The sequence below is a fragment of the Myxocyprinus asiaticus genome, chromosome 27 (assembly GCF_019703515.2).
Source record: "Myxocyprinus asiaticus isolate MX2 ecotype Aquarium Trade chromosome 27, UBuf_Myxa_2, whole genome shotgun sequence".
In the NCBI taxonomy this organism is placed as follows: domain Eukaryota; kingdom Metazoa; phylum Chordata; class Actinopteri; order Cypriniformes; family Catostomidae; genus Myxocyprinus; species Myxocyprinus asiaticus.
The window spans coordinates 9,962,355-9,990,112 of record NC_059370.1 but is presented as its reverse complement, the minus strand read 5'-3'; the positions used below and the strand labels follow the sequence as shown (position 1 = coordinate 9,990,112).

The 27,758-nt window shown below is 38.4% G+C and overlaps 1 protein-coding gene across 3 annotated transcripts; it reads left to right on the top strand.

Moving 5' to 3' along the window:
* Positions 1-340: 340 nt before the first annotated feature.
* LOC127417588 (transcription elongation regulator 1-like) lies at positions 341-27,755 on the top strand. 3 transcript variants are annotated; one of them, XM_051657614.1, is made up of 21 exons: positions 341-404; positions 850-1,048; positions 1,211-1,363; positions 1,777-2,059; positions 3,655-3,804; positions 4,296-4,358; positions 5,859-6,056; positions 7,172-7,281; positions 7,359-7,447; positions 8,748-8,908; positions 9,817-9,919; positions 10,746-10,878; positions 13,909-13,998; positions 14,700-14,818; positions 16,932-17,079; positions 22,741-22,905; positions 24,590-24,772; positions 24,877-25,056; positions 25,172-25,255; positions 25,386-25,486; positions 26,277-27,755. In XM_051657614.1, exons 1-21 carry the CDS (start codon positions 358-360, stop codon positions 26,476-26,478), a joined length of 2,961 nt encoding a protein of 986 aa, XP_051513574.1. In that variant the 5' UTR covers positions 341-357; the 3' UTR covers positions 26,479-27,755. The 3 variants fall into 3 exon arrangements, with proteins under 3 accessions (XP_051513574.1, XP_051513572.1, XP_051513573.1); XM_051657612.1 differs by having other exon boundaries at positions 3,565-3,804; XM_051657613.1 differs by lacking the exon at positions 4,296-4,358 and having other exon boundaries at positions 3,565-3,804.
* Positions 27,756-27,758: the final 3 nt, after the last annotated feature.

The window sequence follows — 27,758 nt, the reverse complement described above, 5'->3', positions numbered from 1 at the left end:
ATAATAATAATCATAATAACCATAATAATAATCATAATAATAAAGCGAATAGAAAATGTAAGTATATATAGAAATACACAGTAAGACGTGTGTACAAATACAAATCTGTTGTATTTGCTGTAAGAAAACTTCCTATTTAGCATTTTAGTAAAAATATTTTATGTTTTTGACTTTTATATATTTATATAAATATATAATATATATTTATATATTCATTGTATATTTAGTATTTTGTCATTTTAGTCAGTAATCCTGACAGAAATAGAAATTTCGAAAAAATAAAAAATAATAATAATGTCGGCGGTGAACGACACGAGACCGGAAGTGCGTCACCGGAACTTTGGTTGTTTTCCAGCAATGGCGGAGCACACAGAAGCAGAATGCATTAGCCTGGCGGCTAACAGGTGTCGATTTTGCATTATTTTTCACATTTCAGTTTTAACCACTGAGCAGTTATATCTAGTACCCTGTAACTAAAAACCTTTCCTTTATAATGCACCCAGCAGCTTTCGCCAGTTCACTGGTTTGAGTCTTTTAAAGCCTCGTTTGGTCGTTTATCTCGTGGACAATGAATAAAGAAACCTGAACAACATAAGGCTTATGTCTATTATCTATATCTGTTGTTGATTCCTTACTTCTTGACTTTTTACAGCAGTCCAGTTAATAGAACGTAGTTTAATATGTAAGTGAAATTGACCAATCCATGATATCGCCTCATGAAGATTTGACGGGGGGTGTGTTTCATTAGAATAAAACGAACTGTGTTTGTGTGCTTCCTAACGTGCCTGTATGCAGCTGCTATGCTATGCTTATGTTTTTCCTCATCCAAAGTTCTTTTTGTGCCATCAGCATGGCTCAGCAGCCAGGACTACGGTTCCCTGCCACTGCCCCTCCTGTCAACCCACCCACCCACAGGCAGCCTTTACTGAGCACCCCTGTGCCTCCCTTTGCCATGATGAGGGGTCCTCCACCTGCTGCACGACCGCCCTTTGGACGAATCCCCTTTGACCCCAGTGTGCCCCCACCCATGGGTGCACCGTCTTTACAGGTACGGATATTCACATGTAGTTTTATGTGCAAGGATTTTCTAATGCAATTTGGGGCGAACACAAGTGTTCAGGTGTTATCCTTTTTCTTTCAAAGCAGTGTTCACAGTGTTTCATCCAAATTGAATTGACATTTATGGCTTCTTTCTGGATTTCCTTTGAAGAGACCGCCGTTCATGCCTCCGCCAGGTGGATCCATGCTGCCTCCACCCGGCATGATTTTCCCACCAGGGATTCCACCTTCAGCTTCTCCTGCTCCCCCATCCCTGCCCTCTACAGAAGAGATCTGGGTGGAGAACAAGAGTCCAGAAGGAAAGGTATGGCTCTTCATTCTTTATGGGCCGAAAGGTATTGTTGTGTCACTATGAAGGGAATAGCGAAGCTCAGAATTGTGCTTTGGTTAAGTAATGAGTGCGTAATGCATGGGTATTATATAATCAATTATTTAATGCCATAATTGATGCATTGGATTGCCATTGTCAGAATGATGCTTCGTGAGGTATTGGTGCATTTTTACACCCCTAGTAATGCCCAACCAAGTTTGGTACAGTTAGATGATGCCTTAAAAATGCTTTATTATTGTTTGTGGTAGAGGTAGACTGATTTATCGGCCCTTTTCACCAACTTATATCTGTATTGGCGAAATCCACTACCTCTAGTTTGCAGCTTGTGCAGTACACACAGTTTGCCCTGAGGACTGACTCACCTTTTTACTTTGTTCTTCATTCAGGTGTATTACTATAACGCACGTACACGGGAGTCATCCTGGACGAAGCCTGAAGGGGTGAAGGTGATCCAGCAGGCTGAGTTGGGTCCATTGATGCTAGGCCAGGCGGCGGCAGCTGCAGCAGGCGGGGGTTCCACCGGACCAGGTCCGACTGCCAGCATCCCACCTGCAGCCAGCAGCACTTCAACCACACTCACCGTCCAAAACCCCCCCACCACAGCTCTGAACTCCACCCCGACTCCCAGCATTACAGCAGCCTCAGCTCTCCTACCAACACCTGTATCAGGTAAATGTCATACCTGTGAACCTCTAAACAAGAGCTATAACAGGATTTTTTGTTGTTGTCATTTTTGTGTTTTGTGAGCTAATTTAGAGTAATAGGTTATTGTTATGATGTAGCTACCCTTTTTGCTGTGAAAGTTTCTTTAAAGGTAAAATGTGTCATTTCTGTGCCATCTAGCATCAGCAAACAGAATTGCAAAAGTAATGGCTGTTTTCAAACAGGTTTCCTAAACATTGCCCATCCCTTACTGGTCAGACAAACAGATAGCCCCGCCCCAAATTCCCGCCATCGGTTGAGCCCGTGTTGTTGTGACATGCTAATCAGGATGTTCAAACAAAACATGTTTAATGCCAGAATATTATTTTTCATATTTTCATGGGAAAAAATGTGTTACTTATATCTGTCTCTGCATATTAAAGAGATTGTTCAACCAAAAATGAAAATTCTCTCATCATTTACTCAACCTCATGCCATCCCAGATGTGTATGACTTTCTTTCCTCTGCAGAACACAAATAAAGACTTTAAGAAGAATATGTCAGCTCTGTAGGTCCATACAATGCAAGTGAATGGTGACCAAAACTTTGAAGCTCCAAAAAGCACATAAAGGCAGCATAAAAGTAATCCATAAGACTCCAGTGGTTTAATTCATGTCTTCTGAAGCGTTATGATAGGTGTGGGTGAGAAACAGATCAATATTTCAGTCCTTTTGTTTTTATTTATTTTTTTTACTATAAATTCTCCTCACTGCCCAATAGGTGGTGATACGCACAAAGAATGTGAATCGCCAAAAACAAAAGGAGAACAATGTGAAAGTGGAGATTTATAGTAAAAAAGGACTTAAATATTGATCTGTTTCTCACTCACACCTATCATATCGCTTTTGAAGACATGGATTTAACCACTGGAGTTGTCTGGATATCTCTTATGCTAACTTTATTTACTTTTTGGAGCTTCAAAAATCTGGTCACCATTCACTTGCATTTAATAGACCAAGAGAGCTGAGAAATTTATCTAAAAATCTTAATTTGTGCTCAGCAGATGAAAGAAAGTCATACACATCTGGGATGGCATAAGGCTGAGTAATTGATGAGAGAATTGTTATTTTTGGGTGAACTATCCCTTTAAGCTCGGATAGGTGAAATTTAAATAATCAGAACGATATACAGGCTTATTGATACTGGGGTTTTTATGTAGCCTGTACAAGTAGAAGTTTTGTTTTTTACTCTGAAAAAACCTTCACCAACCAATAATTTATAAGCTATTGGCTCATGTGTCCAGAACCGGACGAGGAACTATTGACTTCATTGGTCTGCATTGGTTTGGGGGTGAAAATCATTGGATGGTTTTTCGTCAGGAAGATGTTACACTTTGCCATAATGATATTCTGCACCTTTTCTGCAAATTTGCAATTCTTGAAATCAGATGACACAAGCTCAGGATCATTTGTTTGTTTATTTGGGTGTCAAAAGTAAATCTGACATCATTTCATGCCCGATTCGGTGACCAGCTGCCCCTGAAGTCGTGGAGGTGCCATCTGCTGTAACCACAATCCCCAGTGCCATGCCAACCCCATTAGCAACTGTCAATCATCCAACAGTTTCGGTCGCCATGACATCAGGGCCACCACCGCTGCCAGTGGCGTTGCCCCATAATGTGCCACAGCCTGCTGCTCCAATGCCAGGATTCCCTCCTGTCATGGTGCCACCCTTCAGAGTGCCACTGCCCAGCATGCCCATTCCACTGCCCGGTAGGTTCTTCTCGTCTTTTAATGCAACAGCCTCTCTCTCCTCTGTTCCTTGGTCTGCTTATAAATCCTTGTCTTTCTGTCTTTTTCTTACAATCCAGTGCATGTCTGTAGTATGCTAGGAACCTGTTGAATCCAAAGGTTTTCCTCTCGGCTTTTTGGATGAATGTTAACTAATATGTCTTTGGAAGCATCTGAAATAGCAGGTGATTCTGGAAAGCAGGCTTTTCTGTGGTGAATCAACTTCTGCATTAATTGTAGAAGTGACGTGTTGTTCTGTAGATGGCAGAAATCCGCCATTTTCATGTGCTCTTATTGCCAAGCAACATGTGCAGACGTTATTGTCTAAATTCAGTTGAATATTAAATATGAGCTGTTTTTAAATCAGTTATGGTATGGTTTCTTCCCCTTACACCTGAACGCAGTAGTTGACGTGTGTGTGTGTGTGTGTGTGTCTTTTCCAACACTCTGTGCTTGTTTATATGCTCTTTCAGGTGTAGCAATGATGCAGATAGTCAGCTGTCCCTATGTAAAGACTATCTCTCCTACCAAAAACGGTAATTCCCTCCCCGTTATGGCATGTTAGTAACTGCTGTGCATCTTTTTGCTTTTTTGAATAAAGTACTTTAAAATTAGAGGCCCCATTATTTGCACCATACAAATGAGACTTTAAAAAGTCTGTTTCTTTTAACAACATTGTTACTTTTGTCACTTGTTTTTTTTTTTTTTTTTTTTTTTTTTCATGTAGGGCTAACAACTTAGTGTTTTGTTTTAATAAACTGATTTTTCTGTTGTTTTTCTCCCCACAAACTTACAGCAATTACAGTGGAGTTGTAGGCAGTAACCTAGATAACAAACTGCTGTAGAAGTTCAGATAACATGTTGTGTCTTGGTTGTTGTAATTCATCATATCTATGTTCCTCCGTTGTTGTTTTTTTTTTTTCTTGAATTGTTTTCTTGTGGTATTGTGATTGCATGCATTGGTGTAGCCCTACTCTCATGTTTGATGCAGTTAATGAATGTTTTTGCTTTAAAAAAGAAAAAATTGCATTAACATTACATTTCTGGAAAAGTCGCAGAGCACATAAATCCATTGCACACCGAAGTTGAAGTTTTTGCTTGATGTTGACTTAAAACGTCCATTTTTTCCACCACCTTTTCATTTTCTTAGCATCTATGACGTCAACTTTTTTTTAATCCTTATTTTTAAAGGTGTCAGTAATTTTTTTCCCCATTAGAAAAACATTTCTTCCTAAAGAAATGAACTGTAATTTTGAAACATATGTATAAAATCATGAGCACTTACATGAGATGAGTGCTCTAGTAATATCAGTAACCTTATAAAAGCTGTTTTATACTACATGGGGCAGGGGCACCTCATGGGGGCGGCCATTTTAGAATCACATGACCAGCAGTATACTACTCGCTTAATCTCAGTAACCATCCTGTTATTGGACACTTTCACTCTTGGATTAAATTAATCATGACTGACTGAATAGTGAATTTTTACAATGACATCTGCAACTGAAAACTATTGATTTTGAATGATGCTGCATCCACACCACTAGGTGTCACTGTAAGTGCAAGATGACACAAGCAAAAGGTTACTGAGTGCACCTTTGATTGATTTATTTATTTTTTACCTTATTTACCTCTTTTTTTTTTTTTCATATTGTACTGTTAAAGTGTTAAGTTGTGCCCAAAAAAAGAAATTTCTCTCATTGTTTATTTACCCTCACATTGTTCCAAACCTGTAAGACGTTCTTTCTTCTGTGGAACACAACTAGAGACATTTTGAAGAATGTAAACTCTGCTCTTTTTTCCATACAGTGAAAGTGAATAGTGACTAAGGCTGTCATTCTGCCTAACATCTCTTTTGCATTCCATGGGAAAAACAAAGTCATACAGGTTTGAAACAACATAAGTGTAAATGATGGCATAAACGATTTTTTCATTATTTGGTTGAACTGTCGCTTTCAAATAACAATGTAAATACCCTTTCTGATCATGTTTCACGTCTTGAACAGATTCTGATTTTGTGTGTGTCTTATATAAAGGTATGCTGCCTAGCATGGCACCGCCCTTAGTGCCCATGATGTCCCCTCAAATGATGGCATCTGGACGCTCGAGACTACCTGGAGTTTTGAGCACATCTGACTGGACTGAGTTCAAAACTCCAGAGGGAAAGTCCTACTACTATAATAAGCACACACAGGAGACAACCTGGGACAAACCTGAGGAGCTTAAAGAAACAGGTTAGAGACTGGGACAAAGACATAGGATGAATTCATTGAAAATATTGAAATAGCTGTAAATTTTCTCTGTTTTCACTTGATGGTTTATTATGGTTGATGGTAAATGATGGTTTATTGAGTAGGACTAGGTAAAGATATAAATTCTCTGATGCGTCACGATCTTCATTTGAACGATATTGATTCTTAAATCCCAAGATCAACTTTTTACTCTATGTGCAACCCTCTACTACATTGAGAGGAAATCGGTCGCATTTGGATCCAGATTTCATGCTATGCGACTAAAAATGTCTGTGAGTAGCCATTGGCTGTTAAATGTTCATATTTTACTCACCAGTGATTTTGTAGTATAGTGGGGAATAAGTTCAGCAGTGAGATCCTTTCGCTGCGTGTTGAGAGTAAAAGTTTGATTTGACTCGTTCAGTGTGTGCAAAGATGAGATCCACACGACCCATTTGTTGAATAATGTCTCTTTTAAAACCCGTTCTGTTCTTTACAGTCAGTTATTGATCAAAAATAAACATTTAATTCTAATAACACATAGCACGGATGAGATAAAGATTTCATTCGAGTCTCTACAGATGCTCTTTACAGAACTGCCGGTTTCCTTAAAGAGACAGTACCGTTTTTAAGCATGTGTTCAACAAATCAGTGTTAATACTTGTAAATAGTGCAAACTATTTATGTAAACAATAAACTTGTAACATGTATGCAACTTAATATCATATTTTTTTAATGGATTACATGAATTTGTTCATTTTTAAAAAGCTAAAATGTGACCAAAATGATATGCTACTATAATAATATAATTAACAGCATTATCTGGGAGAGGATTTCTTTCATATGTCAGCAAAGTGGACATTCTAACTGAAATATACCCATATGGATCAAATCGAATTGAGAGCTTATGAATCAAAATTTAATCGAATCGGGAAATCTGTATCAATACCCAGCCCTATTTTTTTTAGCATAATGGGAGTTTCAGCAGTTTTACACTGTGAATTTAACTGTAAATGAATGTAACAGTGTCTTCTCAGTTTTCTTACGTCTTAGTGTAATTGTCACATGAACGTCAGATTTTTTGGAGATAAGGCTCTCATTGATACATCTCCAAACAGATAAAGAGAGTGAGAAGGTCAAGGACTTAATTGTGGACATGAATGACGGTGAAATCATGGACATGGAAGACGGAAGCCCCAAAATTGACCCTCCAAAAGAGCACAAAGAGGTTGGGGAAACACCTGCTCTTCTGAATTGTTGTAGGTGTAAATGAGAGTTTCTGACATCATCTGTGTTACCTTTTAGGAGCTGAAAGAGGAAGAGATGACAGAGGAGCAGAAGGCAGCTAAAAAGGCGAAGCCCATAGCGACCACACCCATCCCCGGCACGCCGTGGTAGGCAACACGCTCAATCCCATTTATTTTAAACACTGCAAAAAGTAAAAACGCACACAACTACATTTAAATGTAAAGCCAATAAGAATATTGTATTATCAGCAGGGATTTTTTTCACGATTAATTATTTTGTTTTGGTAGTTAACACATTCATTTCCAAGAAAACAGAAAAATAAGCCTATTTGTGTTACTAGTATGGGCTGTCATGATTAAGCGCATAATTTTTTCAGAGTTAATGCATTCCGTTCTGAGAAAACTAAAAAATAAGCATCAACAGCGTTATTTTTTTTTTGTACTCGTCTCACTCATACATTTGTTATCACAAGCTGCATCAAAACACATTGAAAAGGCAAACATGGAACTTAAATCTGCCATAAGTAATATAACAACTTTTCCCACACTTAATGGATGTAAGCATGTTTAGAGGTGGCACTGGCCGACAGAGACAATTGTGCTTCGAATCCGAAAGCAGAATCAATAGAATTAAACGGCTATAATGGCAGACTGAATTAATGCGTTAACAAGTTAAAAATTGTACACATTAAAGGTTTAGATCACCCAAAAATGAAAATTCTCTCATCATTTACTCACCCTCATGCCATCCCAGATGTGTTTGACCTTTTTTCTTCTGCTGAACACAAATTAAGATTTTTTGAAGAATATTTCAGCTCTGTAGGTCCATACAAAGGAAGTGTATGGTGGCCAGAACTTTGTAGCTCCAAAAGGGACATAAAAGCAGAATAAAAGTAATCCATATGACTCCACTGGTGTAATCCATGTCTTCAGAAGCAATGTGATAGGTGTGGGTGAGTCTCCAAAAACAAAAGGAGAAAGTGAAAGTGGAGATTTATTGTTAAAAGGACTTAAAGATTGAACTGTTCCTCATCCACACTTATCACTTCAGAAGATATGGATTAAACCACATGAGTTGTATGGATTACTTTAATGCTGCCTTTATGTCCTTTTTGGAGCTTCAAAGTTCTAGTCACCATTTACTTGAATTGTATGGACCTACAGAGCTGAAACATTCTTCTAAAAAACTTTGTTTGTGTTCAGCAGAAAAAAGAAAGTCACACACATCTGGGAAGGCCTGAGGGTGAGTAAATGAGAGAATTTTCATTTTTGGGTGAACTATTCCATTAATTATATTTCATTAATCGCATATGTTAATTTCGACCACTCTAATTATTAGAAACTTACTTCGTTAATAAGCTATCATACAATTAAATGGCCAAGTACAGTTGATGATATTGACGTATGTAGCCGATTACTTCTTTTGATTTGTGTGCGTGTATGATAGGTGTGTGGTGTGGACAGGCGATGAGCGGGTCTTCTATTATAACCCCACCACACGTCTGTCCATGTGGGAACGGCCAGAGGAGCTGGTGGGACGGGTTGATGTAGATAAAGCGATTCAGAAACCGCCACACAAAAGAGGCCTGGACAACAGCCACAAACCAGGTAAAGGTAATCTCCATAGAAACACAGGATTCAGTGTCACATATCTTCCCTTTGTATGAAATATTAGCCTTTTTTTTTTTTAAAGAAATTATTGAGCTCACAGAGAAATTACAGATGGTACTTTTTACTCTGCATTCACTTATGAACGTCTAGTGCAGGCAAAGTCCCTTTCAAGGAGGCTGGATACCAGCTAATGCGCATGCACATTCTCGAGTTGATTGACAAGCGATGTCTGTGTCTAAAAGTTGATTGGCGGGACTTCCTTTTCTTCTTCCATTAGCCGTTCCAGTTTTTCCTATTCATTTTATTACCAGTGGCCCGTCTCTGCTAAACTGTCTCTGGAGAACTAATTTTAGGTTACAGGCCAGATTTGACTTAACATCACTTTATATGGACTGATTTCTTTATTTGTTAAACCTTGAGGTTCCTATAAAAAGTGAATGTACAATGCATGCTTTCTAATAGCTAATAAAATAAAATCCAGAATTAACATTAATAACAGGGGAAACGTGGAAATGTCATTCATCAGAAGCCTTTAGATCACATATTCATAAGTAGTCATTTTGAAATATTAATCAAGAAACAATATTAACAAGAGAAAGAGGACCACTCGCTGCTCTTGGCTGCATAACCTGAATAAGCCATTAACACGAAGTTAGGCCTAAAAAATTAAAATTAAAGTGTTTTGACACCCCTGGTATGCAGAGAATGCACAAAGTCTCCATTGCAGCACACTGTTTAATGCAAATGAATGATGTTTTTTTCTAGTTGATTTTTGGTCTAACTACTACAGTATCACTGAATGATCTTAATCGAAATCTGTCTCTCTTATACACCACTGCAGTCTAAAGTGGAAAAACTCTTAAGTCTGTTTGTCGGCTAATAGCTGTCTAAACCTTATGTTGCAGGTTCCTGTGTTTCCTGGGACACAGTGCTGGCTAAAGAGGAGCAGGAATCTTCGGTGGCTGAAGAGATACCTGAAGATGAACCCAACAAGGCCAAGAGAAGAAAGTGAGGATTTTATGGCCTTTTTTTCCCTGATTCATGTCATTCTCTCTTTCTGCCATGTGAGATGCTAGATGACATTAAAGCTGAAGTGTGTAACGTTTTCGATGTTAAAATACTTTTTCCTACCACAGCTTAATATGCAGAGACAAGTAGAAGGAAGCCTTTTGTTGGTTAATTTTTATTGAAAACTGTAAACGCTGTGTCTTGCTGACACTACAGCAAGTTTGTTTTGAGCGACCCGTCCAGCACTGTACAAACAACACTGACTCGACCAGTGGTGTGAGTTGGGGGGTGGAACTATCTGTTTGTTCAATCAACAGAAGACAGGCATATTCAGAAAGTTTATTTTTGCTATTCGTTTGGTGGCACAGAAATGACACACTTCAGCTTTGAAGTCAACATTTATTCACAAATATCTTGAGAGAAATAACACCATGCCAAGGTGCGATATGCCTACTTTCCTGCATTAACTAACAAAAATAACAGCCAATCGGAAAAAATTTGACATTTAATAAACAGCTATGTGAAGCAGCATTGTGGACCAACGAGATTTCACAAGTCTGATGCAAACGGCACTAGAAAGCACAAAACATTTACGTACAATTCAGAGTCCTGTATAAGATTTTCCACAATCTTTACAATATTGGGTACCTGAATACATTAACATAAATCACAGTGTGCCATTGCAGACTTTGTGTAAAAGAGTTCGTTGAGAGGCATTGTTTTGTTGTAAAACTTTTATTTCATGTTTATAGTCTGCTGGCACTGAAGTCACATGACTCCATACCTTTGGCTGATCGGAGGGGTTGTTATGGTTTGTGTGTATTAGGATAGAGGAGAAGGAGGTCGACTCTGAGAAGGATGCAGCGATGGAGGCAGAGCTGAAGGCAGCGAGAGAGAGAGCCGTGGTTCCTCAAGAGGCTCGCATGAGTCAGTTTAAAGACATGCTGCTTGAGCGAGGGGTAAATCGTATCACATATACACACATCAGTCCATGACAATGACAATGCTGCTTCCATCAGTGCTCAATGATACAAGCGGAAGATCATTTCAAAGACTTGTTTTCTTTACAGGGATTGCAAGACTTGATATTCCTTTTTAAACCCCCACCCTGTATAAAGTTTTGCAATTCATTCAGAAACCACTTAAAAGGATATAGTTCACCCATAAATGAAAATTCTGTCATTTATTCACTCTCATGCTGTTCCAAACCCATTACTTTTTGTTTTTCCTATGGAAAGAAGATGCATTGAAAGTGAATGGTGACTGAGGTTAAAGGAATACTCCAGGTTCAATACAAGTTAAGCTCAATCGACAGCAGTTGATTACAACAAGAATTAATTTAGACTTGTCCCTCCATTTCTCTAAAAAAGCAAAAATCTGGGTCACAGTGAGGAACTTACAATGGAAGTGAATGGGGCCAATCCGTAAACATTAAAAAACTGTCTGTTTCAAAGGTAGAAACACAAGACAGAAACAATATTCATGTTAACATGATTTTAGTGTGATAAAATCACTTACTAACCTTTTCTGTGTCAAGTTTTAGCCATTTTAGTACTTTGTTTCCATTACAACGTAATGCTGAAAATCCTAAAACCCTAAAATGATCATAAAAACAACAATTTAAACAACTTTACAGCTCAAATAATACACGTTTTAACAGAGGAATTAATATAAGTGCCTTTATAAAATTAAAAGCTTCACATTTCTGCCTTGTAAAGGGATAGTTCACACAAAAATGAAAATTCTCTCATCATTTTCTCACCCTCATGCCATTCCAGATGGGAATGACTTTCTTTCATCTGCTGAACAGAAACGAATATTTTTAGAAGAATTTCTAAGCTTTTTAGATCCATACAATGCAAGTGAATAGGTGCCAAAATTTTGAAACCCCAAAATCCACATAAGGGCAACATAAAAGTACTCCAGACGACTCTGGTGGTTAAATCTATGTCTTCAGAAGCGATATGATAGGTGTGGGTTAGAAACAGATCATTATTTAAATTTTTTTTTATTTTTTTACTATAAATTCTCCTCCCTGCTCAGTCAATCTCCGCTTTCACGTTCACATTCTTCTTCTTCTTTTTTTGGTGATTCACATTAATTGTGCATATTGCCCCCTACTGGGCTGGGAGGATAATTTATGATAAAAAATTACTTAAAATTAAAAAAAATAATTTCTCACCCACACCTATCATATCATATCTGAACACATGGATTTAACCACTGGAGTCTTATGGATTACTTTTATGCTCCATTTATGTGGATATTGGAGCTTAAAATTTTTGGCACCCATTCACTTGCATTCTATGGACCTATAGAGCTGATATATTCTTCTATAAATCTTCATTTGTGTTCTGCAGAAGAAAGAAAGTCAAACACTTCTGAAATGTCATGAAGGTGAGTAAATGATGAGAGAATTTTCATTTTTGGGTGAACTATCCCTTTAAACTCTCTAAAACTGGCCCTATTGACTTCCATTGTAAGTGCCTCAGTGTAAGCCAGATTTTTGCTCTTTTAAAGAAAATGAGGGACGAGTTGAAATAAATTTTTGTGGTAATCAACATTACACCACAAATGCTGTTGACTGAGCTTAACTCGTATTGAACTTGGAACATTCCTTTAACAACACTTTTGTGTTCCACGGAGGAAAGAAAGTTTCATTTTCATTTTGAGGTGAACTATCCCTTTAATAACGTACAGACTCCATTCAAACTTTTTGTCAATAATTTTAGCCTACGGCGTGTTATCTGTTTTTTTTTTTTTTTTGGTTTTTATAAACTTTATACCTTTTTAAGAAATCTAAGATTCAAGTTTGAAAATCTCCCCTTATTAAAATAAATTTAACCAACAAAGTCTAATCTAAAATCATTGTGGTATTTGCATACTTAATTGTGATTGGTCTGCTTTCTTACATCTGTTTGCATACTTAATTGTGTATGCTCTTTTCCTACATATATTCAACCATTTACAGCTGCCTTTACACAGCACAATGTCTCTTTGTGGATTTTGTGTGTAGCCAACTGAAAACAAGACAATGCTCAGTGTCATGACAAAGATTTCATCTACACCGAACCTACACTGAAAAACTTAAAACCTAAACTTGTTTTGCTGCCTTACAAGCATGAGTATTTCCTTCAGTAAAGGCAAATATAGTTTATACTGATACACTTCCCAAATTAACACTAATTACTATTTGTGAGGCCAAATCTTTAGTAACCAAACGGCCACATCTATCTGATTTGGCTGGTTGTGATTCCCGCAGTGTGGTTTATTAATTTCTTTTCAGGTCTGAAAGGTTAAATCGACCTTTTTTTTTTTTTAAGCCTCGGTTCTAATTAAAATACTCATCTGACATTTTCAGGTGATCAGAGAGGCACTGATCAGTGGAGTCGCCCCCTCTCCCCCCTCTTGGCAACAGATTTGATGTTTCTACTATAAAATATGGATAAACGCATATGTCGCTTATGTGATGGAGATCCCTTCAAGTCTGTAGAAGAGAAGTATTTGCCCTTTGCCTCGTCATCCTGTGCCAAAGATGAAAGGCAGTTTTGCAGTCAAAGGGTCTCTTCATCAAGGCAAGACCCATTACCCCCTCCTCATCCTCGTTCTTGGCCCCCACGAGTCTGAGAGGCGTCGTACGCCAGCAAATACAGCCATTGTTCCAAAAGAGCCGGCATTCACCCTTCCATCTAATTACACTTCTTTCGTTTCGCCAATTAGCGTGGTGGGAAAAGAAAGGGTTGGAGGCAGAGAGAAGGAAGCTAAGGACCACCTGTCGTGTGTGTAACATTTATTAGGGGTGGCGGGATAGAGGATGAAAAGCACTGGGCTCACACACCCTGACTCCAGCGCTGCAGGAGGGGGACATACTCAGAGGGGCTCACCTACTAAACGCTCTCCTCGTTTTTAATGGTTCTAATTAAGAGGGAGGGGGGGTGAAATGGCCCCTTGAATCGTTCTTATCTTTCTGTCTCTTGTCTTTTTACCAGGTCTCTGCATTCTCTACCTGGGAGAAGGAGCTTCATAAGATTGTATTTGATCCTCGTTATCTGCTGCTCAATCCCAAAGAGAGGAAACAGGTACACACATTTGTAGTGTCCTTTGAGTGACAGCGGATCTGTTCCAAATCCTAGTGAGCTGCCTTGCTGTCTACTATCTTAATAGGCAGCTAAACTGTAACGTCTCATTGCACTTGAAAAAACTAGATGCAGCGCCATGAACGCAGGTGTCTGGACATCGTGACATCGTCTGAAAAACTCTGCACCATATGAGATGCTAAAAACATAAAAAAAGAACTGGTGCAACAGTCAAATGCGTTCTTATAGCACGTTTACATAAATACTATTGAAAAACAGCACGAATGGTTGCAAAACACATTTGGTTTGAACGGCCCCTAAGGCAGTATCCTAACTGAAATGGAACTTCAAAAGTGACTGACTTGAAACATAGGCAGTGATTTTGCATGTTGCCAAACTATTACTAGGCAGTACTCTAATAAGCACAACAAATACAAACAGTGGCCTCAAAAATTGATTTGGACACTTTAGTCACACTTATAAAATGTTGAATATCATTGCAGTCGATATCAAAATATCAAACCTAGTGGCATTCATTAAAAAAAAAAAAAAAAAAAAGACTCCACAAGTAATTGCAATGACGTTCCATGCCTTTTTAAGCATGGCTTAAAGGAAAAGTTCACCCAAAAATGATAATTCTCTCATCATTTCTCACTCTGATGGCAAAGTCTCATGTTCTCACATGCCTGCTGTCCCCTCTGCAGGTGTTCGATCAGTATGTGAAGACTCGTGCTGAGGAGGAGAGGAAAGAGAAAAAGAATAAAATCATGCAGGTCAAAGATGACTTCAGGAAAATGATGGAGGAATCCAAGCTGGGTGTCAGGTGAATGCCTAGACTTAGACCTGATGATTCAATTTACCTTAAAGGGACAGTTCACCCAGAAATGAAAATTCTGTCAACATTTAGTCACCCTCATGTCGTTCCAAACCTACAGTATACGACTGTCTGACATCTGTGGAACACTTTGTTAAACAGATTGAAATTTATGCTGAAAAACTTTCCCTTCACCACAGCTTTCAAATCACATTTGTGGTTATGCATATTCAAACTACAAAAATTATCTCCTTTTGTGTTCCAGTCAATATTATATTCTATATTCCAGTTTTCTATAAAAAGTGTTTTGTCTTCTATATTAATTGTAAACCTGGTAAAGTTATCTGTACTCCAAAAATGAACTTCCACTATCGTCAGTTTTACTGAATCCTCCATTGTTCAGATTACTCAACAAATGCATGTTATTTCTATGGAAAATATGTGTCTTGTCAGCTTTACTTAATCCATTTGTGTTGGGACAACATAAATATTTTTGTTGGCATTAACTGAAACCACAGTGATTTGTAGTTCCCAGCATGCTTTGCACAAAACTGGATGGAAAAAGTAAATGTTGAAATTAAGTGTTTCTGTGCCGAATTTATTTCGTGAGGGGGGGAATAGTAAGTATTTAATGTTTGTTATATTGAGATTTGGAGGAGTTTCTGGAATCTTGGGGGTTACCATTGTGGTTAGGGCTGTCACGATTTTGAAATTTGGCTGATGATTAATTGTCAAAGAAATAATAGCGATTATGGCAATTAATTGTCTCTTTTAGAGCTTTCACGATTAATTGTAATTCATATTTCTTATGGTGCATGTGTGCTTCATACACCTTAAGAAGTCATTTTTGCATATTTAACTTCAAATACACTATATAAAACAAATAATAAAATAGGGCTATATGATTTCCTGTTAAGGCTTTAAAATCTTATGAACATGAAAAATAATGTTTTAAATATCAAAATATTTCTAAACTTAAAATGTGTCTCACTTTTTGGTCAACTTTAGATTTGGACATTTACATTTACCCTGTTGCTTTTGTAACTCGTATATTTTATATTATATTTTTTATAAAAAAAATTTTTTTTTAAAACTTCATTATATTATAATAATAAACGTTTCAAACGTTATTTTAATGCACTTTGATTAAACTCACAAGCCCTTGTTTCTCATGAAGCAAAACATTTGATATTTTGTTTCATCATTTGATCACTCCACAGAAAGAGTAAGAGTGCATCTCCTGTTCTGTGTCACTGCATGTCATTAACACGGCGTGAATGAACCTACTATGGCCAGGACTATTTGCCATTACACAATCCATAAAGTGAAACCGGAGCGCTTTGCGTTTACTATCAAATTTTATGTTTGTTTATTTTTATTTCCGCGGGAGTTTGCCGCAAGTCTCTGCTGATGATGTGCACATCAGAGCGTTTGAGAAGCGATTCGCGTGCTCTTCCGAACAGGAGCTGCTCTGGATGACATCCGCGGTGTGTCCCAGTGACGCTTGGGGTTCAACTGAATGACACAAGCGTGCCATTCATGGCATTTATATATTCGCTTAAAATGCACTTATTTGGGCATTAAAATGTGATTGGAATTTGAAGTGCACAATAATTGCGGTTATCTCAAATAACCGCAATCAGACGATTATTTAATAATCACAACAGGCCTAACAGTGGTGAAAAGTGGAGTTTAAGCATAGGTTCAGGACAAATACTAAACACTTTTGTATTGTTTTGTCCAATTATCTATTTTTGTGCCATTCACAGCAGAGTGGTAAGAATCTACTTTATTGAGATCCATGCCAATACATTTACCATGTCAACATGAACTGTTGTTAGCTAAATGTTTGCTGAAAGAATAAACTGAGCTTATGTAAATTCAACGTTTATTATCAATTAAAACTAACATAATTATATAATGCAAGACTAACAAATCCAAATGGGTTGCATTCACTCAAAAAGCTTTTGTCCTATTTACTTAAATTTCTTTAGTTCATAAAACTGAACCGTGGCTTGTTGGAACTACTCAACACTGTTGTGTGGATACACTTGACACTTTTAAGTAAATCTAACCATTTATTTTTTTGAGTGTGACATCAAAACCTTATTTCCTCTCACAGAACAACTTTCAGTGAGTTTGCTGCTAGACACGCTAAGGATTCACGCTTTAAGGCCGTTGAGAAGATGAAAGACAGGGAAGTCATTTTTATTGAATTCATGTCAGCCCTCAGGAAGGATAAAGAGAACTCAAAGAACCGAGGAGAAAAGGTGAGGAACCACATTTGGAAGCAAACCAGAACTTCCAAACCCAAGTTTATGTACACTTGTCTACATTATTAACCCTCTATGGACATGTTGGAGAATTAATCGCCATTGGCTAGTAAAGTTCGCTAGAGTTTTGACAACATGTAAGTGTAATGCAACTGAAAACTAAAAAAGATATTCAGAAAAACAAGAAGGGGGAATCATCATATATATAATATATATACACTGGCGGCCAAAAGTTTGGAATAATGTACAGATTTTGCTCTTATGGAAAGAAATTGGTACTTTTATTCACCAAAGTGGCATTCAACTGATCACAATGTATAGTCAGGACATTAATAACGTGAAAAATGACTATTACAATTTGAAAAAAAATTTCAGAACTTCTTAAACTACTTCAAAGTGTTCTCATCAAAAAAAACCTTCACGTGCAGCATTGACAGCTTTGCAAATCCTTGGCATTCTAGCTGTCAGTTTGTCCAGATACTCAGGTGACATTTCACACCACGCTTCCTGTAGCACTTGCCATAGATGTGGCTGTCTTGTCGGGCACTTCTCACACACCTTACAGTCTAGCTGATCCCACAAAAGCTCAATGGGGTTAAGATCCATAACACTCTTTTCCAATTATCTTTTGTCCAATGTCTGTTTCTTTGCCCACTCTAACCTTTTCTTTTTGTTTTTCTGTTTCAAAAGTGGCTTTTTCTTTGCAATTCTTCCCATAAGGCCTGCACCCCTGAATCTTCTCTTTACTGTTGTACATGAAACTGGTGTTGAGCGGGTAGAATTCAATGAAGCTGTCAGCTGAGGACATGTGAGGCGTCTATTTCTCAAACTAGAGACTCAGACGTACTTATCCTCTTGTTTAGTTGTTCATCTAGCCTTCCACATCTCGTTCTGTCCTTGTTAGAGTCAGTTGTCCTTTGTCTTTGAAGACTGTAGTATACACCTTTGTATGAAATCTTCTGTTTTTTGGCAATTTCAAACACTGTATAGCCTTCATTCCTCAAAACTATGATTGACTGACAAGTTTCTAGAGAAAGCTGTTTCTTTTTTGCCATTTTTGACCTAATATCGACCTTAAGACATGTCAGTCCAGTGCATACTGTAGCAACTCAAAAATAAACACAAAGACAATGTTAAGCTTCATTTAATGAACCAAATAGCTTTCAGCTGTTTGATATAATGGCAAGTGATTTTCTAATACCAAATAAGCAATTTAGCATGATTACTCAAGGATAAGGTGTTGGAGTGATGGCTGCTGGAAATGGGGCCTGTCTAGATTTGATCAAAAATGACTTTTTTCAAATAGAGATGGTGCTGTTTTTTACATCAGTAATGTCCTGACTCTACTTTGTGATCAGCTGAATGCCACTTTGGTGAATTAAAGTACCAATTTCCTATCGAAACAGCAAAATCTGTACATTACTCCAAACTTTTGGCCGCCAGTATATACAGTATATATATGTGTGTGTGTGTGTGTGTGTGTATATATATATATATATATATATATATATATATATATATACACAGTTGTGCTCAAAAGTTTGCATACCCTTGGAGAATTGGTAATATATGTACCATTATTAAAGAAAACATGAGTGAGCAGGCAAAACACATTTCTTTTATTTCTTATGGGATTCATATTCAGTTGTAGGTTATAACAGAATGGCACAATCATAAAACAAAACATGGCATCAAAGAAAAAAATGAAATGACCCCTGTTCAAAAGTCTGCATACCCTTAGTTTTTAATACTGTGTATTGCCCCCTTTAGCATCAGTGACAGCTTGCTGTCTTTTGTAATAGTTGTCTATGAGGCCCCAAATTCTTGCAGGTGGTATAGCTGCCCATTCGTCTTGGCAAAATGCCTCTAAATCTTTGGTCGTCTTGCATGAACTGCACATTTGAGATCTCCCCAGAGTGGCTTGATGATATTAAGGTCAGGAGACTGTGATGGCCACTCCAGAACCTTCACCTTTTTCTGCTGTAACTACTGTAGTGTCAACTTGGCCTTGTGCTTAGGGTCATTGTCGTGCTGGAAAGTCCAAGAGCGTCCCATGTGCGGCTTTCGTGCAGAAGAATGCAAATTGTCTGACAGTATTTTCTGAAAACATGCTGCATTCATCTTGCCATAAATTTTATGGTTGTGACCATAAAGCTCTATTTTGTTCTCATCACTCCAAATTACAGTGTGCCAGAAGCTGTGAGGTGTGTCAAGGTGTTGTCGGGCATATTGTAACCGGGCTTTTTTGTGGCATCGGTGCAGTAAAGGATTATTTCTGGCAACTCGACCGTGCAGCTAATTTTTGTTCAAGTATCGTCGTATTGTGCTCCTTGAAACAACCACACCGTCTTTTTACAGAGCAGCCTGTATTTCTCCTGAGGTTACCTGTGGGTTTTTCTTTGTATCCCGAACAATTCTTCTTGCAGTTGTGGCTGAAATCTTTCTTGGTCTACCTGACCTTGGCTTGGTATCAAGAGATCCCCAAATTTCCCACTTCTTAATAAGTGATTGAACAGTACTGACTGGCATTTTCGAGGCTTTGGATATCTTTTTATATCCTTTTCCATCTTTATAAAGTTCCATTACCTTGTTACGCAGGTCTTTTGACAGTTCTTTTCTGCTCCCCATGGCTCAGTATCTAGCCTGCTCAGTGCATCCACGTGAGAGCTAACAAACTCATTGACTATTTATACACAGACACTAATTGCAATTTAAAAAGCCACAGGTGTGGGAAATTAACCTTTAATTGCCCTTTAAACCAGTGTGTGTCACCTTGTGTGTCTGTAACAAAGCCAAACATTCAAGGGTATGTAAACTTTTGATCAGGACCATTTGGGTGATTTCTGTTATCATTATAATTTAAAAAGGAGCCAAACAACTATGTGATCATAAAAAGTTAGTTAGTTTTCATATATACAGTTTAAGTCAGAAGTTTACATGCACCTTAGCCAAATACATTTAAACTCAGTTTTTCATAATTCCTGATATTTTATCGTGGAAAGCATTTCCTGTCTTAGGTCAGTTAGGTCAGGATCACTACTTTTATTTTAAGAATGTAAATAGAGTAATAGTAGTAGATGATTTATTTCAGTTTTTATTTCTTTCATCACATACCCAGTGGGTCAGAAGTTTATGTACACTTTGTTAGTATTTGGTAGCATTGCCTTTAAATTGTTAGTACTTGGGTCAAATGTTTTCAGTAGCCTTCCACAAGCTTCTCACAATAAGTTGCTGGAATTTTGGCCCATTCCTCCAGACAGAACTGGTGTAACTGTGTCAGGTTTGTAGGCCTCCTTGCTCACACATGCTTTTTCAGTTCTGCCCACAAGTTTTCTGTCGGATTAAGGTCAGGGTTTTGTGATGCCACTACAATACCTTAACTTTGTTGTCCTTAAGCCATTTTGTCACAACTTTGGGGGTATGCTTGGGGTCACTGTCCATTTTGAAGACCCATTTGCGACCGAGCTTTAACTTCTTGGCTGATGTCTTGAGATGTTGCTTCAATATATCCACATCATTTTCCTTCCTCATGATGCCATCTATTTTGTGAAGTGCACCAGTCCCTCCTGCAGCAAAGCACCCCCACAACATGATGCTGCCACCCCCATGATTCACAGTTGGGATGGTGTTCTTCGGCTTGCAAACCTCAACCTTTTTCCTCCAAACATAATTATGGTCATTATGGCCAAACAGTACATTTTTTTGTTTCATCAGACCAGAGGACATTTCACAGATCTTTGTCCCCATGTGCACTTGCAAACTGTAGTCTGGCTTTTTATGCCGGTTTTGGAGTAGTGGTTTCTTCCTTGCTGAGCAGCCCTTCAGGTTATGTTGATATAGGACTTGTTTTATTGTGGATATAGATACTTGTCTAGCTGTTTCCTCCAGCATCTTCACAAGGTCCTTTGCTTTTGTTCTGGGATTGATTTGCACTTTTCACACCAAACTACGTTCTTCTCTAGGAGACAGAATGTGTCTCCTTCCTGAGCGGTATGATGGCTGCGTGGTCCCATGGTGTTTATACTTGCGTACTGTTGTTTGTACAGATGAACGTGGTACCTTCAGGCATTTGGAAATTGCTCCCAAGGATGAACCAGATTTGTGGAGGTCCACACATTTTTGTTTAACATAGTCAGTTAAAAGTGAAACAGTCTGTCTGTTAACAATTGTTGGAAAAATGACTCGTGTCATGTACAAAGTAGATGTCCTAAACGACTTGCCAAAACTATAGTTTGCTAATATTAAATCTGTGGAGTGGTTAAAAAATTAGTTTTAATGACTTCAACCTAAGTGTTTGTAAACTTCTGACTTCAACTGTATGATTTCACGCAATATAGTATCCGAGATTGAAAATAAAATTTACAATTACATTACCTAAATTAACACAACATCTACATCTATTTTTCCACTGTTTCTTTTGATTCGATTTAAGAAGGTGCTTTTTGTTATGTAACTGACATCTAGGCTGATAAACTAGAAACACCTGATGCACACTTTTTCAATATGTCAAAGATTTGGTTTCATGCATTCCACTCCATATTTACACAGAGGAAGACCCAAACAGACCTAGACTGTGAGAGTCCTGTCATTTGGTCCAAACATTAAGTGTCTCACTGGCTAGGGTTAAGTGCAGAGAGTCTGGGCTGATTGCTTTTGGCAGCTAAAGGTCAGCCATCAAACATTAATGCAAGTGAAATGTCACCTTTGTGGGGGGGCCATAGGTTAGAAGGGGGCATTCACCAGGTGGGGTTCACCAGAGGATGCCCGTCTAATTCCATGATTATCAAACTGTATTAATAACTATCAGGTGTTGTTTGAGTAGCTTTTGCAGTGGCCACAGGCAACACCGACTGATTAACCACTGGCTTTGGACTTCAGTTTAAAACTAGACTAAAGTCAAGAATTGCTGACCCAACTGTATAGTATGTAGATAATATTATTAAGGGATAATGTACAGTTAGCCGGTTGTTATCACAGAATAAATCCTGACAGGGTGATCAGGACACCGACGCGAGGTGGAGAGTTCTTGTATTAGCCTGTAGGGGTTTATTTTGCGATAACATCTGGCTGACTGTTCATTATCCTGTTTATTACGTGGCTGCTAACCAAAAAATAAATACATTATATGTTATTATGTGACAAGAAATAAAACGCTGAACAGCTGAAATCCATCTGCGGTTTGCATCGGAGCACTGTTGGTGTTTATTTTGTAATTAATGAACGTCTGACTGCTCATTATGCCTGTTAGTACAGACTACTTGGCAAATAAATAAATAAATGCACATGAAACATTGATTTGAGTTGAAATTATTTTATAAGCTTACTTGTAGAGATTACACAGTGATCCGAGAAGCAGGAAAGGTTACTCGCAAATACCCAGATGAGTGGTCTGATATATGGATGTGCGGTTGTTACTGAGAAATATCAGTCCGCTAGGTGGCGCCATTGACCAATCAGAATCAAGTATTCCAGAGAGCTGTGTATTTATAATGTATAATATGTAATAAGTTGTCATTTAGCAGACACTTTTATCTCAAAGTGACTCAGAGTACATTACTTAAAGGGGCAAAGGCACAATGGTTGTTGGTTCCCATCCTACATCTTTAACCACTATACTCCACCACTCCATAAACTTATGTTGCTGTGTTTTTCTTTCAGGTAAAGCAGGACTTCTTTGAGCTTCTCTCAGATTATCATGTGGATGGTCAGCAGCGCTGGAGCAAAGTCAAGGAGAAGATGGAGACTGACCCTCGCTACAAAGCTGTGGAAACCTCTGCAGCCCGTGAAGAACTCTTCAAGAGCTACGTGGAGCGTCTAGCCAAGGTTGAAGAAGTTGCTACTTTTCTTCATTGTGCTTTGTGTTTTCAAAACCAATCAAACAATATTTTATAGACAAAACCCTAAAGGAGTGTAAAACACTGCGAAAAGAGAAATGCATGAAAATGGAGGGCTTTTGAAGATAAATTCTGTGCTGTCAGAATGAATAATAAGAAACTGATACAGCGTTGCATGTCCATGTCTATTGACTTCATTTATAAGCTTTTTTGTTCTGTTATATTCACCTTAATGTGGTTTACCCAAGTTGAACAAGTTCCTGGATCATTAACATATCAATCATTTTTTTTAAGAACATCATTCTAAGCAAGCTGTAACTTGCCACTGGTTTAGGGTTGGTCAGGGATAGGGTATGATCTATGGTGGCTTTATAAGAATATTCCAAGATAAAGAATGTTGATCCAAAAACATTTTCCTCTTTGCTCAGTCACTACATAATAGTGGTAGAGCAATATTATCGGTTTTACCGATTAATCGGTGCCGATAGTTGCTTTTTGGAACTATCGATTATTGGCAACAACAATCTATTCCAATTGTTGCCTGTATATGTTTTTTTTTTTATTATTATTCCTCCTCATCTGTGGCCGTAGCTGGAGGTTCTACATTTAGAACGGCATAGTTCTACATAACAACTGCGGCCTCTAGAAGTGAAATAAACACAGTTGTGTGCGGATCTAAATCTTTCATAATTGACAATATTCAGCCATATTTTTATTTTTATTATTATTTATTTTATTTTGATTAGATAATCAAGATAATTGAAGTGAGGGCATGCAAAGAAAAATGTGATTATGTGGTAACGTGCCCCATCAGCAACATACGTCGTGTCTCCCAGCGTCATATCTTGTGAATAATACTAAACCTTATTCCTCATTAAACCTCATCTGGTGACAGGGGCGTGTGCAGATGGGGGGTATGGGGTGACCCTGACCCCCCTAGATTTTTATTGTCCACTCCAGGTGCCACACCAAATTCTAAACTGTGATTGGTCATTTCCCAAGTCAGATGCTGGCCTTTGATGTAGAACCTCATAGGTTTAAATTGGAGCAGGAAGCAGTGTCAAGACATTATTGTTATTTTAGTTGATTCAGGGGGGGAAACACTGTGTGCAGTCATCTGAAATTAAATATGGCATAACCAATCATCGGTCGACCTCAACTACATAATGAATGAATGAATGTTACATTTATATAGCGCTTTTTCTGACACTACACTCAAAGCACTTTACACAGTGAACAGGGGACTCTCCTCAACCTCCACCAGTGTGCAGCATCCACCAGGATGATGCGATGGTAGCCATAGTGCGCCAGTACACTCACCACACACCAGCTATTTATGGAGAGGAGAGAGTGGAGTGATAGAGCCAATTAATGGATGGGGATTATTAGGAGGCCATGATTGAGAAGGGCCAATGGGGGCCAGGACACCGGGGTTACACCCTACTCTGTCCTGGGATTTTTAATGACCACAGAGAGTCAGGACCTCGGTTTAAAGTCTCATCCGAAGGACGGTGCCTTTTTACAGTATAGTGTTCTAGTCAATATACTGGGGCATTAGGACCCACACAGACCGCAGGGTGAGCACCCCCTGCTGGCCTTCCTAATACCACTTCGAAAACACTGTTCAAGTTATGTTCTGGTGGGCCTGACCTTTGAACTTGATATCCTTCCAGAACCCAGACTCAGAGAAAGAGAAGGAACTAGAGAAACAGGCCCGGATAGAGGCCAGTCTGAGGGAGAGAGAGCGGACGGTGCAGAGATTTCGCTCTGAACAGACTAAAGAGATCGACCGTGAGAGAGAACAGCACAAGAGAGAGGAGGCCTTGCAGCATTTTAAAGCACTCCTGTCGGATATGGTACAAGATGCGGAAAGATTGAATATCTTTATCCCATATAAACCCAAATGTAATCAATGAAACAGTTGAATATTGAAGAATTGATTGTGTTCTGAATGTGACAGGTAAAGTTGCCCGATGCCACGTGGTCGGAGACGCGGCGGACGTTGAGGAAGGACCACCGCTGGGTGTCAACCTCTCTCCTGGAGAGAGAAGAGAAAGAGAGACTTTTCAATGAGCACATTGAGGCTCTCGCCAGGAGGAAAAAAGAGCATTTTCGCCAAATTTTGGACGAGACGACCTCGGTACACAGTGCCCTCATACAATTACTAGACCCACACGTCTGAAAATATCTGTCATCAGTCTGTCTGTGTTGTATTCAGTATACTCGATACACTCACACTTCTTTCTCTACATCAGATCACATTGATGTCATCGTGGAAGGAAGTGAAGAAGCTCATTAAAGAGGATCCCAGATGCATCAAGTTCTCTAGCAGTGACAGAGTAGGGCCCATCTTTGTCTCTTGATCAGTTTTTTAATTTGTGTTGTAATGCTTTTGTACAAGATTTACGTCTCTGTTAAAACATTATTAAATCTTTGTTCCTGCTCTTCACCTGTTTACCACCAACGTAGAAAAGACAGAGGGAGTTTGATGACTACATCAAAGACAAGTACATCACAGCCAAAGCAGACTTCAGAACACTCCTGAAAGAGACCAAGTTCATCACCTACAAGTGAGAACCTTCAAAATATTCAGGATTAATTTTAGAATTATTGTAAGGTTATTCAGCATTGTCATTTTTATTATGTCTGATTAAAGGGATAGTTCACCCAAAAATTAAAATTCTCTCATCATTTACTCACCCTCATGCCATCCCAGATGTGTATGGATTTCTTCAGCAGAACGCAAATGAAGACTTTTAGAAGAATATTTCAGCTCTGTAGTTCCATACAATGCAAGTGAATGGTGATCAGACCTTTGTAGCTCCAAAAATCGCATAAAGGCAGCATAAAAGTAATCCATACTCCAGTGTTAAAATCCATATCTTCAGAAGCGAAATAATAGGTGCGGGTGAGAAACAGAACAAAATTCAAGTCTTTTTTTTACTCTAAATCTCCACTTTAACTTTCACTTTCAGATGTGAAAGTGAAACTAAACAGGCACCACATGTGACTTTCATATATAAAAGTGAAAGTGGAGATTTAGAGTAAAAAAGGACTTAAATTTTGATCTGTTTTTCACCCAAACCTATCATATCTCTTCTGAAGACATGGATTAAACCACTGGAGTCTTATTGTTTACTTTTATGTTTCCTTTATGTGAGCTACAAAGGTCTGATCAACATTCACTTGCATTGTATGGCTCTACAGAGCTGAAATATTCTTCTAAAAATCTTTGTTTGTGTTCTGCTGAAGAAAGAAAATCATACACATCTGGGATGGCATGAGTGTGAGAAAATGATGAGATAATTTTCAATTTTGGATGAACTAACCCTTTAATTTCATCTGTCCATTTCTCTCCAGATCTCGTAAATTGATGCAGGAGTCCGAGCAGCACTTGTCAGACATCGAGAAGATCTTGCAGAATGATAAAAGGTACCTGCTTCTGGACTGCATGTCAGAGGAGAGACAGAAGCTCCTCATTTCGTATGTGGAGGAGCTGGACCGCAGGGGGCCTCCTCCCCCTCCCACTGCCTTTGAACCCGCGCGACGCTCCACCAAGTGATAACACAAACACCTCCCGGATCTCATCTCCAGTTCTTGACCACACACCACCACCGTTCACTTTATAGACTCTCAGAAACTGTAAAATAGATCACTCCAGTCCAAAGGTACACAGTCAAACCTCTGAAAGTGAAAGTCAGGGTAAGCTGGGTCATTTACCTAAGAGTGAATGTATGGAGTGAACCGACCCTAAATCAGTATTTAGGAATAATCGTTTAAAGGAATAGTTCACCCAAAATTGGAAATTCTGTCATTTACTCACCCTAATGATGGTAGAATTTCCAGATTTGGATGACGTATTCCTTCAAGGGCACATGGTGCATACCTGTTTGCCGCAGAACATCAGGTGTGTTTCATGTACAGCACACCTAACTCATGCCATCGAGAACATCATCAGATAGTGACCAATCAAATCAGCTATTTTGACTAAAAGGGAGGGTTGTTCTAGACATATGTCCCATATTTCCACTATGAGACATACACTTTATCTGTCCAGTCTAAAGCCACATTACATAATGACTACAGAAGGTTGTGTTTGGGTAATAGTTATAAAGGGTCTACTTGTGCCTGCCGACCTGTTTCCTCCCATCAGCCTGGTCTGCAGTCACCTGTTGCGGTTCCAGATCGCCCAGCGTGAATTCGGTTCTCTGCCTCCCACCTTTTTCTCCACACTTTTCAGAAACTGTGATTTGTTGAAATTGGGGGAACCTCCCGGTTTCTGAAACATTGTTTTGGTGACTATAGTCGCCCACAGGGATATTCAAGAATTATGAAAGCTTCTCTGTCCGATTGTCATTTTAACAGACTGTTTGGTCAACATATAAAATGTTTCTAGATGATGAATATGTATGGATATGTATTCATTAGCTCGTTTACAATGTGTTACGACTGACTTAATGAACACTTGAAGTTGACCGTGTCGACTCATCATACTGTTTAAATGTTTCTTAAAAAAATATCTTGTTTTTGGACTTACTTTATGTACAGCTGAACTTGAATAAAAGCAATCCATTTTTTTTTTTACTCCAATGCTAGTATTTCTGTGCCAGTCAAATATGTATTTTTACAGTCGTAACAGACCACAAAAACAGAACTCCCTTGTTGATAATGTATTACAGTGTATTTATTATTTTACCCAAGTGCATTTCCTAAATATTTTGTTATATCAGTTTAATTCCGTTGACACTTTGAAAACAACAGAATACAAAATGACAGCTAAATAATTTTCTCTTATTTCTTTTTTTCTTTGTGTACAGCTGAACTTGAATAAAAGCAAGAAAA

Excerpts from the sequence above, each read along its gene's own strand:
- LOC127417588 (XM_051657612.1), top strand. The coding sequence starts at position 358 with ATGGCGGAGCACACAGAAGCAGAATGCATTAGCCTGGCGGCTAACAG. Across the intron at positions 1,049-1,210 it reads TGGGTGCACCGTCTTTACAG|AGACCGCCGTTCATGCCTCC; the intron begins GTACGGATATTC and ends TTTCCTTTGAAG. Across the intron at positions 24,773-24,876 it reads AAGCACTCCTGTCGGATATG|GTAAAGTTGCCCGATGCCAC; the intron begins GTACAAGATGCG and ends TGAATGTGACAG.